General features: G+C 39.4%; 2 protein-coding genes across 2 annotated transcripts in view; one reads left to right on the top strand and one right to left on the bottom strand.

Annotated features, from left to right (window-relative positions):
* Window positions 1-6,935, top strand: part of LOC306992617 (protein adenylyltransferase SelO-like) — a 58,794-nt gene extending 51,859 nt beyond the window's left edge. The window contains exon 19 of the mRNA XM_079601738.1: window positions 6,760-6,935. Coding sequence (XP_079457864.1) covers window positions 6,760-6,882 — 123 coding nt within the window. The 3' untranslated portion in view covers window positions 6,883-6,935. The remainder of the gene's footprint in view (window positions 1-6,759) is intronic.
* Window positions 6,936-10,182: 3,247 nt separating this feature from the next.
* Window positions 10,183-20,625, bottom strand: part of LOC306992611 (NACHT, LRR and PYD domains-containing protein 3-like) — a 55,471-nt gene continuing 45,028 nt past the window's right edge. The window contains exons 8-10 of the mRNA XM_079601726.1: window positions 17,693-17,863; window positions 14,753-14,928; window positions 10,183-13,244 (exon numbers count right to left, since the gene is read on the bottom strand). Of these exons, the coding sequence (XP_079457852.1) occupies window positions 13,240-13,244; window positions 14,753-14,928; window positions 17,693-17,863 (352 nt within the window). The 3' untranslated portion in view covers window positions 10,183-13,239. The remainder of the gene's footprint in view (window positions 13,245-14,752; window positions 14,929-17,692; window positions 17,864-20,625) is intronic.

Here is a 20,625-nt window from a genome sequence, read left to right as displayed (position 1 = left end):
ATTTCTTTGATTCATAAAAAAGGCAAAGACCCCCTGAATTGTGCATCGTACCGCCCAATCTCGCTCTTATCCGTAGACGTTAAAATACTCGCAAAGGCTCTGGCCCGTAGAATGGAGTCGGTTATGCCCTCAGTTATAGCAGAAGACCAGACAGGATTTATAAGGGGGAGGCACTCGTTCTCTAATGTCAGAAGACTTCTCAGTATCATTCATACACCGCATTCTCCTTCAGAACCGGAGGTTGTTGTATCTCTTGATGCTGAGAAGGCTTTTGATAGGGTGGAGTGGCCCTACCTGTTTTCTACCCTTCAACAGTTTGGTTTTGGGGAAGGTCTTACTTCTTGGATTAGGTTGCTCTACTCCTCCCCCTGCGCATCAGTTTGTACTAACACCCAGCGCTCGGGGTACTTTCCTCTCTTCCGTGGGACTCGACAGGGATGTCCGCTTTCTCCACTCCTATTTGCGGCTGCTATTGAGCCACTTTCAATTGCCTTGAAGGCAGAGGAGGGAATTAAGGCGATTCAGAGATGGGGTACAGACCACAAGGTATCGTTATACGCCGACGACCTTCTATTGTACATCCGTGACCCTCAGTCCAGCATCCCAACTGCTCTCTCAGTTTTAAAATCCTTTAGCGAGTTCTCCGGTTATAAATTGAACATCTCAAAAAGCGAGTGCTATGCTATTAACCAATTAGCTCTGGAACTACCCCCGTCTTCCGTCCCCTTTAGAATATCTAATTCAGGTTTCAAATACTTAGGCATTGCAATCACAAGATCCGTCCGAGCATTGCGAGAACAGAACTTAACTGCCTTAACGGCAACAGTCAAGTCTGATCTTCAGAGGTGGAACCGTCTACCGCTATCCCTGGCTGGAAGAGTACAGGCTGTTAAGATGAATATACTTCCCAGATACCTATATTTTTTCCAATGTCTGCCTATCTTCTTACCTAGGTCATTTTTTACTGCCATAGGAAGTATTGTCTCCTCATTTATTTGGGCTGGCAAACACGCCAGAGCCAGTAGATCACTATTGCAGAGGAGTAGATCCCTTGGTGGTCTGGGCCTGCCTAGTCTTATTGGTTATTACTGGGCTGCAAATGCTCATAAGATTATGCTTTGGTTTACCTCGACTCAGAGCAATTGGTGTCAAATTGAGGCCAAGTCATGCTCCTCTTCTTCGCTCCAGGCTCTAGCTTGCAGTAGCCTTCCTTTTTCCCCATCACTTTATACATCTAATCCTGTAGTAACTGGCACTCTGAAAATCTGGGCACAAATTAGACGTAACTCTGGCTGGCTCACCCTTCCTCAGACAACACCTATTTGCAATAACCATCTATTCCTTCCTGCTAAAATTGACCCTAGATTCAAGTTTTTTGCTAGGAGTGGCCTCCAATATGTCAGCGATATGTATGTTAACAACTGCTTTGCTAGCTTTGAGCAATTGCGCATAACTTTTAATTTCACCGGTTCTGACTTTTTTAGATACTTTCAGTTACGGGATTTCGCTAGGACCCACTCCCCTCAATTCCCTCAAATCCCACCGCCAAGTGGCATGGATCTAATTATTAAGGCTGAGACCTTGTCAAGAGGCCATATATCTTACTTCTATAACCTACTTTCCCCATCTTTTGATTCTGCTGTAAACAAAATTAGGACCAGCTGGGAGAACGAACTTCAGATTTCCCTGTCTGATGACTTTTGGGGAAAAGCCCTTCGAGCAGTTAATTCTTCCTCCAGTTGTGCTAGGTTCAGCCTCATTCAATTCAAAGTGGTGCATAGGATTCACTTTAGCAAGGCCAGGCTTGCCCAGATTTATCCGGGTGGCTCGGATGAGGGATGTAATAGATGCTCTCAGACCCCTTGTGACTTGACCCATATGTTCTGGTCATGCCCCAAATTATTCAATTTTTGGCAGTTATATTTTGATGCAATCTCAAAGATTCTGGCTGTGAAGATCTGTCCTTCCCCCCATATAGCGATTTTTGGCAGACCTCCGGACGAACTTAATTTGACAACAATTCAAATAAATGTAATAGCTTTTACCTCTCTAATTGCTCGTCGGAAAATTCTGACTCTATGGAAGTCACCTTTACCACCGTCGTTTAAAGCCTGGCTATGTGACACGTTGTTTTTCTTAAAACTTGAGAAAATAAAGTTTACACTCAGAGGCGCTACTGACAAATTTTATTCTCATTGGAAACCACTATTAAATTATGTAAACCAGCTTTCCGTTAGGGAAATGTCACTGTAGTGGCATATTTAGTATGTATCTGTATTGGTTCCTACCTCGTTATGACTCACTATCTGCCCACCACACCATAAGCTACATTATATGGGAAATTGATTCATAGCTCTCATGACTCCTGCTGATCCATGAATCCTAGCAGCCTGGCACAGAGTCCTGGGTATTGGCAACTAACCTCTAACTTTAATTTTTTATTTTAATTAATTTTTTTCTTATTAATATTAAATCATTTATTTTGATTATTTATTTATTTTAAGTTTACTTAGTCTTCCTATCCTACTTATTTGGTTTTGTTTGTATGTCTGACTGGCTATCGTGAGGGTGGGTGTTGGGGAGGGATATGGGATAAAAGAATAAAAAGGACTTTGGTTTTGAAGAATTGTTTATTCTGAAAATATAAAATTGAGACTTGTACTGTATTACGTGGCAAATATTGTTTGAATGCTGTTTCCAATAAAATATATGAAAAAAAAAAAAAAAAAAAAGATGGCCGACTCCACGCCTGTGTCTTCGGACAAGATGGCCGACTCCACGCCTGTGTCTTCGGACAAGATGCCCACCGCATCCCCGGAGCCAGTTCCTGAGCCGGTGTCTGTCGCAGTTCCTGAGCCGGTGTCTGTCGCAGTTCCTGAGCCGGTGTCTGTCGCTGTTCCTGAGCCGGTGTCTGTCGCTGTTCCTGAGCCGGTGTCTGTCGCTGTTCCTGAGCCGGTGTCTGTCGCTGTTCCTGAGCCGGTGTCTGTCGCTGTTCCTGAGCCGGTGTCTGTCGCTGTTCCTGAGCCGGTGTCTGTCGCTGTTCCTGAGCTGTGGCCGCCCGAGGGGTCTTCACTGCCGTGGCCGCCAGATGGACTGTCGTCTCCGCCCTGGCCGCCCGAGGGGTCGTCTCCGCCCTGGCCGCCCGAGGGGTCGTCTCCGCCCTGGCCGCCCGAGGGACTGTCGTCTCCGCCCTGGCCGCCCGATGGACTGTCGGACACTGATTGCATTTCACCTGTGTCTCATCCTGTTAGTCTATTTATACCTTGTTCATTCATTCACTCACCGCGAAGTCTTGTTTTAGTGTCACACTGCATTTCTGAGCATTCTCCCGGTTTTCTTGTCTTTTGGTTTTTGGATCTCTTGCCCTGTTCCCTGGTTTACTCTCTTGCCTCTGGTCCCTGGATTACTCTCTTGCCTCTGGTCCCTGCCTGTTTTGTTACTTTGTTTGTTTGTTTGTTTGTTTGGACTGCTTGCCTGTGTTTTGACCTTTTTGCCTGTACACTGGATTACGCCTTTGGATTGCCCAATAAAAGCTGCGTTTGGATCTTAACTCTCGTCTCGGAGCAGTTCGTAACAGTCACTTTTATAGCAATGTGAAACACGGTGGAGAAATACCACTGGTGGCATTATCACATAAACTACTAGGTAAGATACAGATACGAGTGCCAACATGCTATTTTACACGTTGACTATGTTTTAATCACTTCCTGTGTGTTTTACAGATGCTCTCCCTCTTGATGAGGTTGATGGTAATTGTATTCGTACTGTGAAGAGATGTGTGTTTTCTGAGTCTTTTCTGAGTTTATATGATGCAATGTTATATATTATGTGTGTATATATTGTAACAGACTACCGTTGACATGTTCAGGATTGGTGAGATTTGTTTTTGAAAGAAGTTTCTTATGCTCACCAAGGCTGCATTTATTTAATAAAAAATACCATAAAAACAGTAATTTTGTATTACTACAAGATATTCTTATACTATGAGATATTATTACAATATAAAATAAACTATTCTATTTGAATATACAGTATTTGTGTAATTAATATATTTGTTCAGTTGAATGTAATTTATTCCTGTGGTCATTTCTCCAGTCTTCAGTGTCACATGATCCTTCAGAAATCTTTCTAATATGCTGATTTGCTGATCAAGAAACATTTGAAAACAGTTGAGCTGCTTAATATTTTTGTGGATACCCTGATACATGTTTTGATTAATATAAAGTTCACAAGAACAGCGTTTATTTGAAATATAAATCTTTTGTAATATTTTAAATGTCTGTATTGTCCCTTATAATGCATCCTTGCTGAATAATATTATCAAATTCTTTTTAAAGCCTTACTGACTGTACATTTTTAAACAGTAGTGTATGTTTTTTTAACGATGTGTTATGTTGTATTTAATGTTATGTGTAATTTTTCTATTGTTCAGGAGTAAACCCACGGTATGTGTTGAGGAACTGGATGGCTGAATCTGCAATCAGAAAAGCAGAGAAAAATGACTTTTCAGAGGTATTATTACATGTGATGTCAAACTAATATGCTGTCATCATAGGCGTCGATTTCGGGGGGGACGGGGGGGATGCGTACCCACCAGATTTCGTCATGAGTCATTTTGTACCCACCACTTTTTAGGGTTGCTAGTAGGGCTGTACACCAAACCCACGATTCGGTTCGTATCACAATGGTTGACCCACGACTCAGTTCGTATCACGATTTTTGACCCACGATTCAGTTCGTATCACGATTTTTTGGGGGATTTAAAAATAAAATAAAAAGAAAATCGGTGCTGATGCAGTGGTGACCCGTTCATGTAACATATAGGCTAGGCCTAAGGGTGGCGCTGCCAATAAAGCACCTAAAAGCTGCCACAAAGAACTGGCAAAAGTAATCTGAATATGTAAAATATAGCAAGGAGACATTTTTATTAATAAACAAGTGTTTTCTGTGTCGCTGCAAAGATGAAGTTGACGATGAACGCGGCAGAGAGAAATGCACATTTCATACGGATTACATAGTTTTCTTTCGTTTTGAATTGTTATGTTTAAAAAGTATGATTTAAAGCGTTCTGTAGATAATATATATATATTTCTCAGGTCTATGAGGCAAGTAGGCTGTGCTGAGTTTCGGTTCATTTATGAGACGAGCTCCAGTTCACGCGCAGGCGCCTCCGTGTCGTCGTGATATCTAGGCTATTATCTGCTTTACTTATTATTTATTAAATCCAGGCAATTGGTTGATGAAACATTGATTAAAATTAAGATACAATTAATACAAAACGAAATTAATTTTAAAGAAAGGCTTTTTGCTTTCTGATTGAGGTCTGTGAAAGTTTGAAAGCATATTTTAGTGCCGATTTCAGAGCGGTCACCGTAACATTGGTTTTTCCTCATAAATGCGAACTAAATCAAATTATTAATAAAATTAATATTTTATGTTCTGTGGAGCTCGTTTAATTTTTTTCTCACGTTTATATTAATTTCTGCTTAAATAATGAGTGTATGGAGGAATATTGCCTATTCCGCGCTCAAGCGCATGCATAAATCTTGTCGCAAAGCACCGGCAAAAGCAGGCTAATGATAATATGTCTGAAAAATAATGAGGCATTTTTATTGTTTATTAATAAAATATATATTTCTAAATCAGTGTCGGCTCCAAACATATCTATATACATCTCCACTGTAAAGTGGATGCGCCTTTAGATAGAAATGCACCTTTCATATGGATTACAGCCTAATCAGCCGGTATTTGCTTTCGATTCAAATTTTTTCGTTTAAAAGTGGATATTTCGAGCTTTATATAGAAATATTAATCACGTTTTTGAGGCTATACACTGCATTTCAGTTCATTATTGAGACGCGCTCTAGTTCACGCCATGGAGATAATTAGGCTATAGCACGCCCTGTTTGTTTTATTTTATTTTACAAAAGCACAACGTTTTCTTGTAATTGTGAGTTTACCCAAATAAAAGTAGGCTACTTGCGATTGATGCGTTATTCCTTTTGGACCTCAAAAAAGATTGAGTATTTAAAGTTGTTTCCTCTGTTGATAGGAAAAACCAAGTGTTCGCGCCGACGCCTGCCATGCAGTGCGCGCACACTCCGCTCACACACTTTGGATATGCACCTAATATCCATATAGGCTAATAGCGAACATTTATCTAGGTTAAAGTTAGAGGAGCTGCCATGCCAGATGGATAAGTCCTTTTCATGTTTAACAAATCAAATCATGCATTTTCTACCTACCGCGAGTAAGCGCTGCACCAGTTTGAAAAGGGTAAAAGCAGTAGCGAGGGGCCCCACTGATGTTGCTGCGTCTTTATATTAATATTTCTGATTGTTTAAATGATCAGCCCTCGGGGGGGCCCTTAAAATGCGGGGCCCCAGGCAATTGCCGCCTCTGCCAGACGGAATGCCATAGGTTTTTGTGAAACGCCGCCACTGCTAGCTTGCAGAGCTTACATTAGTAAGCTTCAGGACATCGTCTTTCAAAACATGATAAGCGAAAGATAAAAAAAAATTAATGCGTCATTGTACCCAGCACTTCTGAAAATGCACTTCCGAATGCGTCTCTGTCCCCAGCACATTTCAAACCAAACTGACGCCCATGGCTGTCATGATCATGCTTATCATATATCTTAAGAGTATTTGCTTTAATATATTACTGTGGAATGTTCTCAGAAACATCTTCAGACAGACCATCATGGCTTGTCTTGTATTGTCTTTTTCTTAGGTGACAGTATGTTTGATGTATTTCTAGGTGGCACTGTTGCAGAAGACTTTAATGGAGCCGTTTATGGAGCAGGAAGAGGCCGAGAGAGCCGGATATGCCAGTAAACCTCCATCCTGGGCTCAGCAGCTGAGGGTCAGCTGTTCTTCCTAACTCAGGGTCGAATGAAAATCACAAATTTCAGCATCACTTGAACCAAAAATATAGTTTATGACATTATAATCACACTTCCTAATGGATGATCTGATTGGAGGATGTATAGTTCAACGCTACACTCTAAAAAATGCTGGGTTGTTTCAACCCAATTTTGGGTCAAATATGGACAAGCCCAGCCGTTGGGTTAAATTTTTTAATTAAATGTTTAACCCAATGTTTGGGTTTGTCCATATTTTACCCAAAATAGGGTTGAAACAACCCAGCATTTTTTAGAGTGTATATATGTACATACATGCACGTTATATATGAACAATGGACATGGATGTCTTTTGTAAAATTGTTGTTTCTGCATTTCTACAAAAGTGCAAAAAACTTGCATCATGCATCTCGTTTACTCCTGTTTAACAATTAGGCATGCCAAAATCTGTTTAACAGTTAACTTTGCAAAACCTTATTTATTATGACATTCCATCAGCAATGATGATATAGCATATTTGTAATACATATAATCTGATTATGTGCGTAAGTACAAAGTATTTACATATTTTAGTCTGGTGGTGTAATACAAGCATATTGAACATCAAAAGAATTAAAGATGTGTGTCAATGTCACGCCAAGAACTTGTTTGGCGGTCAGTTCCTCAGTCCAACTACAAAAACACGTCAATTATCTCTATCTGTCTTCAAGATCATTGTTGACTGCGCTTTTTCAGCATCGCTGTCATCAGTTCTGACATGAGTTCGCCACCTGGGGGCGCTGTTTGTTGAGGTGTAGTTCTCTTTGATGGAGCTGGAGGCATTTTTCTGACGGAGCCGGATGGGTGGGCAGCTGGTGCAGGAGCTGGTGGTGGAGGCGGGGGTGGAGGAGGTGGTGGTGGAGCTCCACCTGCAGATGCAAAGTTTTGGGGACCAGGAGGAGGAGGGGGTGGAAGGGAGATAATGGGGTCTGGAGGCGGTGGGGGGAGCGAGTCAGTTATAATTTTCTGTCCAAAATTAGTTTTTAGCTAGTGATATTCTTTCCATGCCTCGTTTTTAATTTGGTAGAACAATAACAACAACTGTCATTTTTTTTTCACCTTTTACAACTTGTGGTTGGCTGGCTACTAAACCATAGTGTCTTGTTCAAATTATAGACTATATTATTCATTTGTAAAGGCTTGAGAACCATGATAGCATTCTTAGACTGCTAGTTTTGATTGGTTTTGGTTATATTTATCAGACTGTTACCACCATGCATGCATAAAAATGATACCGTCTGAACAAATACAGATTAAGCTGTGAGTGCCACAAGGCTCGCTCTTAGACCCACTGTCGTTCTTCATGCAAGATGTAGCATTTAAAGTTCTTTACCAGATCTAGAAAGTTTACACATCAGTTATTTTAATTACACTTAATTTGAAGGTATCGTTGTTGCAGTGTAATTATACAATTAATAATTAAGTAATAATAATAAACAACATGTACTTGCTATAGGGTGGATTAGGATTTAGTTTATGGTTAGTTGAATGTAGTCGTTTAGTAGATTTACTGTTAGTAGCAAGTAGATGTAACGTGTAACAAGGACACTGTAAAATACAGTTACCGTTATATTTTTTAAGATGCTGTTTTGTATAAACTATAAAATACTGTACCGTTTCTTGAATTTAGCCCCTTGCTATCTAAAGATTCTCTTTCCGTGAATCTTCAAACCCTCATCCCTTATGTTTCATGTTGCCACAGTTAAAGGATTAGTTCACCTCAAAATGAAGATTTCCTGATAATTTACTCACCCCAATCAATGCCATCCAAGATGTTCATGTCTTTCTTTCTTCAGTGGAAAAGAAATTAAGTTTTTTGAGGAAAACATTTCATATTTTTTTTCTCCTTACAATGCACCTCAATCGCAACCAACATGTTGAAGTCCAAATCAATGCAGTTTCAAAGGGCTTTGAAGGGCTTCAAATGGCTCTGCATGATCCCAGCTGAGGACTAGGGTCTTATCTAGCAGAACGATCGGTCATTTTCTAAAAATTTTTTTAATAAAATTATGCTTTTTAACCACAAATTGTACCATCTCCGAGATGCACTACGTATTACGTCATCACATTGGAAAGGTCCCGGAATTTTTTTTTTTAAATAATACATTAAAACAAAGATGTCAGACGGTTTTGAAGTTGGAGGAGAAAATTTGATGATTATTTTCGCCCTTCCCTACCTTTTTGAACCGGGAGTACACAGACAAATAACTTAGACAGAGGACGTGACCCGTGACCTTTCCAGCGTGATTCCAACATCTTAGCAGTTTTTCTGCAATATTAGCACACCCTCATCTAGCTAACGTTTTTTTGGACTTAGCATATGTTGTTTACTCGTAATAAACATAAATTCATTATTTTCATATTTGTTGTACATAATTCTATCGAACTACAGCCAAGGGGGAAATGACGCTGAATAAAAACACTTGTATAAAAGCTTGAGTTACCTTGATTTATTCTCTTGTGCTGAAGAGCACATGTGCCTGAAGTTTCATCTTCAACTAATACATCCTTTTCACTATTATTTCCATGGTTACCAAGTAAATCAAATATTTAAGGTGGATCTATGAAAGTGGATTTTGTTTAGGGAGGTGGAAATGACGGAAAACCTGGACTTATTTTATTCCAGAAATGGTTTCAAATTGTGATATACATATGGAATTTTGATGGTATGATATTATTTTATTTGTCCTTAAGATAAACATGTTAAAAATATTTTTAAATCGATCTTTTAATATAATTTTTTAACATTCAGAGACTGCCAGTCTGAGTTGGGGACAAGCATAAAACTGCAAAATCTGCTAATAAACAGCCTTGCAAAAGCATTTTCAAAAGAAAACAGGGGCAAGATTAGGTGGTTACTAGGATGTTGAGCATGAACTTCATAATGACAATGTATTTGTTTGTTTATTTATTTACAAAAAAAGGCCAAGGACACAAAAGTGCCTGTAGTTGGAGAATCACCCATACATGTGCAGTGTAACGTGAAATACAAGTACTCCACAGCGACTCTAGGGGTCGCTGTTTGACAAAAAAGGAAATCCAGCATATTGTGCCTTTAAAGGAATAGTTCACTTTAAAATGAAAATTATTTCATCATATACTCACCCTCAAGTTGTTTCAAACCTGTATGAATTTCTTTCTTCTGCTGAACACAAAGGAAGATATTTTGAAGAATGTCGGTAACCACAGTTAAAGGTGCTGTATGGAGTTTTCAGCAGCATCTAGCGGTGATGTTTCAGATTGCAACCAATACGTTTACATCCGAGTGCTCGTGGGCGTGCTTTCTTTTGTTTTTTATTATTATGTGGAGTTTGTGTTGGAGTCTGTGTTGTGCTAGTCGTTTCCTAGTATTAGCAGACTCCATGTCATAAAGTTGCAGTGTCGTCGCTGTTGAGTGTAAAGTCAGTAGACGAGGCGAGAGGCGAGATGCTCGGGAGCGCATGCAGGTCTCAGTCACGTCACTGGATTTCGCGGCAAATCCGACCCGGAGCATCACATAGAAATAGGAATACTTGCTTTCAGAGGTAATAGCAAAACCCACCAAGTGGATCATTGTATTGTGAGATTACAACCCCTTCACACACAGGTAATAACGGATTCATTTTAGTAGAAAAACTCCATTCAGGGTATGGTATGGTAATTTATTTATATAGCACAATTAAATACAATTTACATTGTCCAATGTGCTTTACAATATTAATAAAAATCATAAGAACAAACAACAATACAACAACAGTACAGGTATACATTTAAATAGAATACTATAAGATAAGTGCTTCACCCATTTAAAATGATGAGATAGAATTGAATAATGCTTTATCATGTGTTAAAGCCTTATCCAATAAAAGTGTTTTTAGCTTTGATTTAAAAACAAATAACGAAGTGGCCACTCTAATTGAAATCGGCAAATCATTCCAGGACCAACTACAGAAAAGGCACGGTCCCCCCTAGACTTAAGTTTTGACTTAGGGATAGATAGAAGTCTCTGATTTGATGACCGTAGTGATCTAGTCGGATGATGCTCAGTCAATAGGGCAGACAAATATGGTGGAGCCAGATTATTTAGAGATTTGTACACAAAAATTAAAAGTTTATACTCCACTCTATAACGCACTGGCAACCAATGTAAGGAGCGTAAAATTGGCGTGATATAATTCCGTTTTTTTGCACCCGTCAGAAGTCTAGCTGCCGGATTTTGTACTAATTGAAGTCGTGACATTGCTGAATGGCTAGTCCCAGCATAAAGAGAGTTACAATAATCCAGCCTAGAAAAGATAAATGCATGTATTACTTTTTCGAAATTTTTAAAAGAGAGAAATGTCTTTACTTTTGATAGTAATCTTAGCTGAAAAAAGCAGGATTTCACTACTGAATTTATTTGCCTCTCAAATTTTAAAGCTTCATCAAATACTACACCCAAATTTCTCACCCACGGCTTCACATAAGAAGATAAACCACCAAAATGAATTTTAGGTATGGTGGAGTAGTCTGAGGGTCTAATTAAAATAATTTCCGTTTTGCTCTCATTAAGGTTCAGAAAGTTTGAGGACAACCAGGTCTTTACTTCGGCTATACAGGCCATAAGAGTTTCCAGACTATCTGACGAGTTTTTTAAAGGCAGGTAAATTTGAGTGTCATCAGCGTAAAAATGGAATGACAGCCCGTGTTTTCTAATAATAGAACCTAGTGGAAGCATGTATAAAGAAAAGAGAATGGGGGCCAAAATAGACCCTTGAGGAACCCCACACAATAGCACAGCCTTACTAGAGGAATATTCTCCAATCTTCACTGAAAAGCTTCTGTTAGTAAAATAAGATATAAACCAGTCCAATGCACTACCAGTAATGCCTGCGCACTGTTCCAGTCGGGCAATAAGTACAGAGTGATCTATTGTATCAAATGCAGCAGTTAAATCTAAGAGCACAAGAGCTGCATTATCCCCAGAATCACAGGTTATGAGTACATCATTAAAAACCTTCAGCAGTGTAGTCTCTGTCGAATGATGTTTTCTAAACCCAGATTGAAGAGTTTCAAAAATCATATTGTCAGTGAGGAAGCTTTGTAATTGTTGCAGGACTATTTTCTCTAACACTTGTCTTTAGTCAAAAAAGAAAAATTGGAAATCGGTCTAAACTTGGCCAGCACTGAGGGGTCCAAGTTCTCTTTTTTAAGCAAGGGGACGGGGTATACTGATGCATGTTTTAGCCGTTCGGGTATAATACCAGTTTCTAAACAACGATTTAACATGACCAGAAGAAGAAAACGAACATCATCAAATACTTTTTAAAGAAAAAACGGAAGAATAACATCAGCACCTTTAACTGTTATAATGGACTGCCATAGTATTTCCTACTATGGCAGTCAATGGTAACAGTCAACTGTTTGGTTACTGACATTCTTCAAAATATCTTCCTTTGTGTTCAGCAGAAGAAAGAAATTCATACAGGTTTGAAACAACTTGAGGGTGAGTATATGATGCCATAATTTTCATTTTAAAGTGAACTATCCCTTTAAGACTTGCTGTAACCGTAACCTGCATAAAATTATAATTTCATTATTTCCAATATTTAATATTTCTATATTCAAAATGTTATATTTAAAACATTAATTTCATAACATTATTATTGCAGTTGTAATTTCAGTGCAAATTTACATTCATGAAAAAAAAAGCACGTGTTGTGATAATTTGTTGTTGGACTTTGGATAGTTTCTAAATCCCATAGAATGGACTGTGTGTCTGTCTCTCAGACATATTTTCAATCTATAGCCTAATATCGATATTGTTTAATCATTTTAAAATGATATGTTGAGTCTGAACATTACACTTCTATAGGCCTGTGCTAAGACCTGATTGACTGCATTGAAGTCCACATATAAAAACATTTACATGTGATCATTTAGCAGACACTTTTATCCAAAGCGACATATAAATGAGGAGAGCAATAGAAGCAATAAAACCAACAATATGCAAGTGATGCGACCATTCCCAGTTTAGTCTACAAAAAGATGCGTCTTCAGCAGTTTTCATGAGTCATCACAAATAGAAGAATCTTACATTATTTATTAGTGAGTTCAAGTCCTCTATTAGATCATTGTGGAAATCTGATGTCATCTGTAGTTAAAAAAATCAGACCCACAAAAAGATCCAAACAAGAAACTGCAGTGAAGTCACACACACACACACACACACACACACACACACACACACACACACACACACACACACACACACACACACACACACACACACACACACACACACACACGAGTGAGATCGCTGTGACGTCTCTGTGTCTTCAGTCTCTGTTGACTGTGACGTCTCTGTAGCGGCTCCTTATTCACACTGAGGAAAATACAATAAAACACACACAGTCACATATGGAGGATGAGACACACACAGTCACATATGGAGGATGAGACACACACAGTCACATATGGAGGATGAGACACACACAGTCACATATGGAGGATGAGACACACACAGTCACATATGGAGGATGAGACACACACAGTCACATATGGAGGATGAGACACACACAGTCACATATGGAGGATGAGACACACACAGTCACATATGGAGGATGAGACACACACAGTCACATATGGAGGATGAGACACACACAGTCACATATGGAGGATGAGACACACACAGTCACATATGGAGGATGAGACACACACAGTCACATATGGAGGAGGATGAGACACACACAGTCACATATGGAGGATGAGACATTACTGCGATCACATCACATCAGTAGATTCATTCCAGAACAAACACAGGCAGAGATACATACAGAGTACATTAATATTGCAGCCAGAGATATAAAGGTGAGGAGAGCATCAGAGCTGTTGTTCTGCTCGCGGGTGAACGACAAGATGAGGAAGATCCTGATCAAGACCATTGTGAACAGATCATCGTGTCAGGATCACTTCACACTTACCGTAGTGGAAACCAAAGGTTGAGATTATTCGCATTATATGAATGATGTGATGAACAGAAACTTCTCTCTCAATTAATTGTAATCTTGTAATTGTAAAATTGTCCGGAGTCTAGAGTCAGAGCAGACCTCCTGTCAGACAACATCGATGTACTCACTGATTACATGATTATACAGCATATGTAGTTTAGAACAGAACAATGAGAACAAATAATGTTTATTACAGGATCTAGGAAAAATAACTGAGCAGTTACACTGCCCGCTGTTCTCCAGAAAAATCCTCCAAGTATTGCACATTTTTAGGTTTTCCAGCATCTTCTGCATATTTGACACCTTTCCAACAATGACTATGATTTTGAGATCCAACTTTTTACATTAAGGACAATTGAGTGACTCACACACAACTATTACAAAAGGTGAAAACATTTACTGATGCTCAAGGAAACAATGCATTAAGAGCAGGGGGTGTAAACTTTAAACAGGATTATAATGTGTACATTTTGTTTAAAGATCATCTTTTTTTCATTTAGTACTGCCCTTCAGATGCGAATACTTCCCCGTTTCACAGAAGACAAAACAAATTGATCCGGTTCATGCAATTTAAAAAAAGTGTACACACCCCAGCTTTTAATGCATTGTGTTGCATCAGTAAAAAGAAAATTAAGGTTATCATTTTTTTTCTAAAGATATATTTTTTCTTCTTCAAGAAATACTGTGTAAAACTGATGTTGTTAAAAATAATATGCAGGGGAAAACCAAGTCCCATGTCTGGTGGACCCTTTGTGTTACAAACCTTATTAGTATTCCAAAGTATTCTACATTATTTAGATTATAGGTTACAAAGCTTGTGTAATCTGACGAAATATGTTACAAATTACTGTATTTTGTAATCTGTAGTAAATTATCTACTTACAACATAGTGTCTCCAGTTTATAATGTGGATCATTCTTCAGATCAGAGAGAAGCTTCATGTCTGAATCTCCTAGTTTATTCCCAGACAGATTCAGTTCTCTCAGGTGTGAGGGGTTTGATCTCAGAGCTGAAGTCAGAGCAGCACAACCTTCATCTGTGACTCCACAACCACTCAACCTGTAGAGAACAACGACACACTCTTCACTCTCTCAGTTCAGATCAGATCAGTTTAACACAAGGGTCCGCAGCCGCACTGCAGGGGTCTGTCAATTAATGCTCAATCACAAATAATTATTGTTAAATTAAAACATGGGTAAAAAACATCAGTCAAATTTAAACAATCACTCTCAAACGAATGCAAGAGCACCTCAGTTAATTCTGTAATAATATCATACTGGCAAACACTCAAGTGTGTTTTTGTGTTTGCGCTCTGGAGAACTTCAAATGTTTCCATTTACAATATGATTTTACAGCGGTGAGAAATGTAGCCAATCACAGTCATGTTTGTTGGTCTATTAAACGCAGTGGCCAATCAGAGGCGTTTAATTTTGTTAGAATCAATCCACTCGGCCCTGTCCCAAAAGGCAAACTTCATGCACTTTCAGTCTTTTAAACATACAATGACTTCCGCGTGCCTGTTAAGTCCATGAGACCGTAGGGTGTCCCGTTCAGTAATTTTAGGTTTCAGAAGGGTAGTCACGAGCGCCCCTCTGCGGTCGATATGCGCCCTAGATGCTCCACAGCAGACTTCTTCCCGACAGTCAAAGCGGCGTTACGTCACGTAAGTGCGGACTCAGAGGAAGACCGCGAGTGTTTAGGGTGCCATTTGTGACAGGGCCAAACTTGCAATTGCGTGACATAAATAGCAATTGCAAGAAAAAATTGCGAGATAAAAAGTCACAATTATCTTTTAAATAGTTTTATTCCGTGGTGGAAACAAGCTTCCATAAATTCGAGGCAACCAGTGGCGAATTAGTCTTCCAGGTTTTGATGTCATCCCTGTATCTCTATTCACAGTCAGCTTTCCTTTCACATGAAATCCCACAAATGCCAGCAAACCAATGAGAACGCGGAACAATGATGATGATGCATAATAACAGAACGTAGGCGGCAACGTTGTGGATACACTTACCCAAAAAAGCCTCCATAACTTTTCAATTAATTTCACATTTATTTGTATAGCGCTTTTCACAATACATATTGTTTCAAAGCAGCTTTACAGAAAATGCACATCTACATTACAATTTAGAGTAATCTGTTCTCAGAGGTGACTGTCCAAGTTATGTATTTCAGAAATGTACATATACAAAATCACACAGTTGGCTAATAATGTATTACTTTTTGTTATTTTTTTATTATTAATTCAATTTAATTTAGAACTGGCACTTATTTGAAAAACATTTTTTTACAGTCGATTGGCAAATAAATAAATGACGGACAGTTACTTATGCATTACCATCATTTTATTATGTAAGCTTTATTTGGAATTTATAGTCATATTATTTATAGTGTTAATATTAATTTGCGAGTCCACAAACTCATTCTCTTAAATGGCTCGGGTCTGCAGAGCATTCACAGCTGACAGTATACGGACTGAATGCCCCTGACCTGAAGCTTTTATCTTAAGACCATTTTAATTTTTATCATTTATTTCTATTATTTGGGTTGCCTTATAACTTCATGCTTGCAGTTTAACACATAAATGTTTATTACAAAAACTGTAAATAAGTGTCTTTAGAAATGTTATAATATATATTATAATGAAAAAGACTAATAAAATTGTGTCTTCATATTAAATGGACAACAATATATGTCTGGACACTTGAAAAATGTGTAATAATGGAGTCTATAAAACTTAAACATTTAATAATTTATAAGCATTTCACAAATTTCTACACTAATTATATAAAACTATACTGCCAGTACACCATACTGTACAAATGAACTATATCAATGTTCATTCTTGTCTGAAACTTTGGAAGAGACAAATATGAGATCTCCAGGGTCTTTAGTTTAGGAGAGAAATCTGAGCGCAGTGTGTGATGTTGCTGAGATTTCTTCTAAACTTTAGAGGAGATAAATATGAGATCTCCAGTATGAAGGGCCGTATAGGCAACCATTATTGAAAAGCCTCAACACTATTGAAACGAAAAACATTGATCAACCTTGGTGAAAATCATTCATACGCATTACTGAAATAAGAAAAGATTTCGGTAGTTGATGATGGCTAATTTCCCTTGAAAAGGAAGTTGTGTGTCTGCACTTCTGTTTAATTTGGCGCATCTCAAACTCTTGAGTCAATGGCGGTTAGTTGTATCGAGTTGTATGGGAAGCCAAACACACGTACAGTGGGACGAAACGGAGCGGTGTTACAGAGCTCAATGGACCGAGCTGACCATGTTACTTTATTCATTACTGTTCCGCAGACGTTCAGGTGTTTCCCTGCATATAAGATCATGAAGATCAGCATGAAGTTATTACATTTCCTTTGCTTATTATCTTTCATATTAGTAGTGTTTGAAAAGCTACTTTGAATAATTGTATTTCTGTAGCCACGGAAAGAGCCGTTCAAAGCAGAAACTTCAGCGAGGACTGTGCAGTGCTGGGGAACTAGAGGATCAGGGTTGGGAAACACTATTATTGCACAGAAACATTATGGAAAACACTGTTGAGTAAACGTGGGGGAAAAGAGTTGTCATTGTAGTCAGAGTGAAACAGACTAAAAGTATTGAACATAATGAATATATCGAAATACTGACTAAATTTAAAGGATTTATTTTAAAAAGAATGTAAAAATACCAGATCATGAGATTATTCATTTGTGTACACCTGTGATTTCTGTGCAGAGATTTAGTGTTTACAGAACATTTTAAAAGCTCATTTTAGTCCTAAAACTCTTACTGAGGACAAAGACACGTGTGACCATCAGAGACAATCTTACTGCAGATTCTCCAGTTTACAGTGAGGATCCTCCAGTACAGCAGAGAGCAGATGAACTGAATCTCCTAGTTTATTCACAGACAGATGCAGTTGTCTCAGGTGTGAGGGGTTTGATCTCAGAGCTGAAGTCAGAGCAGCACAACCTTCATCTGTGACTCCACAATCCCACAACCTGTAGAGAACAACGACACACTCTTAACTCTCTCAGTTCAGATCAACACGTTCAAGCCACAATTCTACACAGAAATGTCTAAATTTCAATTGGAGATTTATCAGTCATAAAAAATAATAAAGAAATTTAAAAAGCTTTCAATACCTGTGCTTCATAATCCAACAGTTCTAAATTTTACTTTAAAAAACAACTACACCTCTTCACTCTGTCACACACTCATGGTGAAGATGAAAGCACACAAGAGTATGGTAGGTTAACTTAAATGTTTTGTTATTTGCATAGGGCTGGGCATCGTTCAAAATCTTTCGATCCGATGCCAATTTCGATACCTCAGTTTCGATACCGGTTCCTAACGATACTTTTTTCGATACCAATTTTATGAAATCCATTTTAACAAGATTACATAACATATTACCTCAGAAAAACTTTTATTTTTTATGTATTTATTTTTATTTTTTCAGTTTGACTCATGCTCCTTAGCCAGTGCACAAAGGAATAAAAAATGTTTTATAAAGCGCTCATGCTCACCAAAGCTGAATTTTTAAATAAAAAAATACAGTAAAACTTTAGTAATATTGTGAAATAGTATTACAATTTAAAATCGTATCTAATATATTTCAAAATGTAATTTATTCCTGTGATGTCAAAGCTGAATGTTCAAAATCATTACTTCAGTGTCACATGACCCTTCAGAATATGAAAACGGTTTGCTGCTTAATATTTTGGAAACTGATAATTTTTTTCATGATTCTTTTATGAATAAAAAAATCAAAAGAAAAGCATTTATTTAAAAACGAAATATTTTGTAACATTACACATGTTTTAATGTCACCTTTGATAACTTTAATGCATCCTTACTGAAAAAAAAATCTGACTAACCATTAACCAACACATTTTTGAACGGCAGTGTACATTCAGTAGGTTATTATTTATTGCAATATAAACACTGTCCGAGTGATCAACAAGATATCGTACTCGGTTACTAACGTAACCTCGGTTCTCTCTAGGAGAGGGAACGAGTACTGCGTCGAAGAACGCTACGCTACGGGAAAGATATTTCTTTGTCGAGATTGAAGCCAAAAATTAATCCTTAATTTTGTAATATTGTAAAACGCTTTTCTGAAGCATACAACCTAGGCGGAGCAATACAGCTCACCCATTGGCTGCTCTGCCAGAAAAGCACAGCCTATGCGAGGCCAGGACGCTGACCAATGAGGACGCTTCGCGCCCTTCTGCGTCACCTCCCGCCCAAACAGGCGTGGCCTAGGCCTATAAATACGAGCATAGCTGTCTAACACGCCGATTTTCGTCAATGAAGCGACGCAGCGTGGACACGCACGGCATGAGACGCAGTACTCGTTCCCTCTCCTAGAGAGAACCGAGGTTACGTTAGTAACCGAGTACGTTCTCTTACGTAGAGTTCTCTCGTACTGCGTCGAAGAACGCTACGGGAACCCTATGCAAACCGCCGTGCGTGTTCTTGGATCGACACAGACACCTAAGGGCGCGCGCGCCCTGGTATACAAGCGCCTACCCCAAGAAGTATAGGGAGAGCGGCTAAAATAGCATCATCCCTTATAGTAGTGCCTCTTAAGGCATAATAGCATATATATGTAAATATAGATATATATGAAGGGTAATAGCATGCTCATGGGACACATTGTCAGTGAGTGATGCTTAAACATTGAAGTGACCTGGGCCGCAGCGCGGGGCAGGAACACTTATACATATTAGGCATTGAAGTGACCTGGGCCGCAGCGCGGGGCAGGAGCACTTGTACATATTACCATTGAAGTGACCTGGGCCGCAGCGCGGGGCAGGAACACTTATACATAGTCTTCTAGACCGAGAGCAGTTTAGCCTGCAACGCAGGAACCTCTAGGTTATAGAACCTAATAAATGTAGACGGGGAGGCCCAGCCTGCCGCCATACAGATATCATGTAACGAGATTCCGCTATACCAAGCCCATGAAGAGGCCATGCCTCTCGTGGAATGTGCTCTGATGCCCAAAGGGCATTCCAAGCCTCTAGATGCGTAGGCTAGCGCAATGGCGTCCACTACCCATCGAGATAGACTCTGTTTCGTTGCGGCTCGTCCCTTGGAGTGCCCGCTGAACGAAACAAAGAGCTGCTCCGTCTGTCGAAAAACAGCGGAGCGGGACACGTAAGCTCTTAATGCCCTGACCGGGCAAAGGGAGCTATTTCCGTCCTCTGAGGCCGGCATGGCCGACAGGGAGATGACCTGAGCCCTGAACGGTGTGTTGAGGGACTTAGGCACGTACCCATGCTTCGGTTTCAATACGACTATAGAGTCGTTTGGCCTGAACTCCATACAAGAAGCTCTCACTGAGAGCGCTTGCAAGTCTCCCACACGCTTCACTGAAGCGAGAGCCAAAAGAAACACGGTCTTGAGAGACAGGTGTTTCATGTCAACTGAGTGAATAGGCTCGAAAGGGGCCCCTTTCATAGCGTTCAACACTGTAGAAAGGTCCCAAACGGGGACTGAAGGAGGCCTTGGAGGGTTTAACCTCCTGGCGCCTCTCAGGAAGCGGACCACCAGGTCGTTCCTGCCTAGTGAACGGCCAAGCGTTGGATTAACGAACGCTGATATGGCAGCCACATAGACTTTGAGCGTGGATGGGGTTCTTCCCTTATCCAATAGCTCTTGCAAGAAGGAGAGAATCTCCGGTTCTCCACACTGAAGTGGTGACAGACCTTGATCTGAACACCATCCAGAGAACACCGACCATTTGGAAGCGTAG

This window comes from Phoxinus phoxinus (genome assembly GCF_949152265.1).
Source record: "Phoxinus phoxinus genome assembly, chromosome: 24".
Lineage (NCBI taxonomy): Eukaryota > Metazoa > Chordata > Actinopteri > Cypriniformes > Leuciscidae > Phoxinus > Phoxinus phoxinus.
The sequence above is the reverse complement of the archived record's forward strand: the minus strand, read 5'-3'. Positions and strand labels throughout refer to the sequence as shown.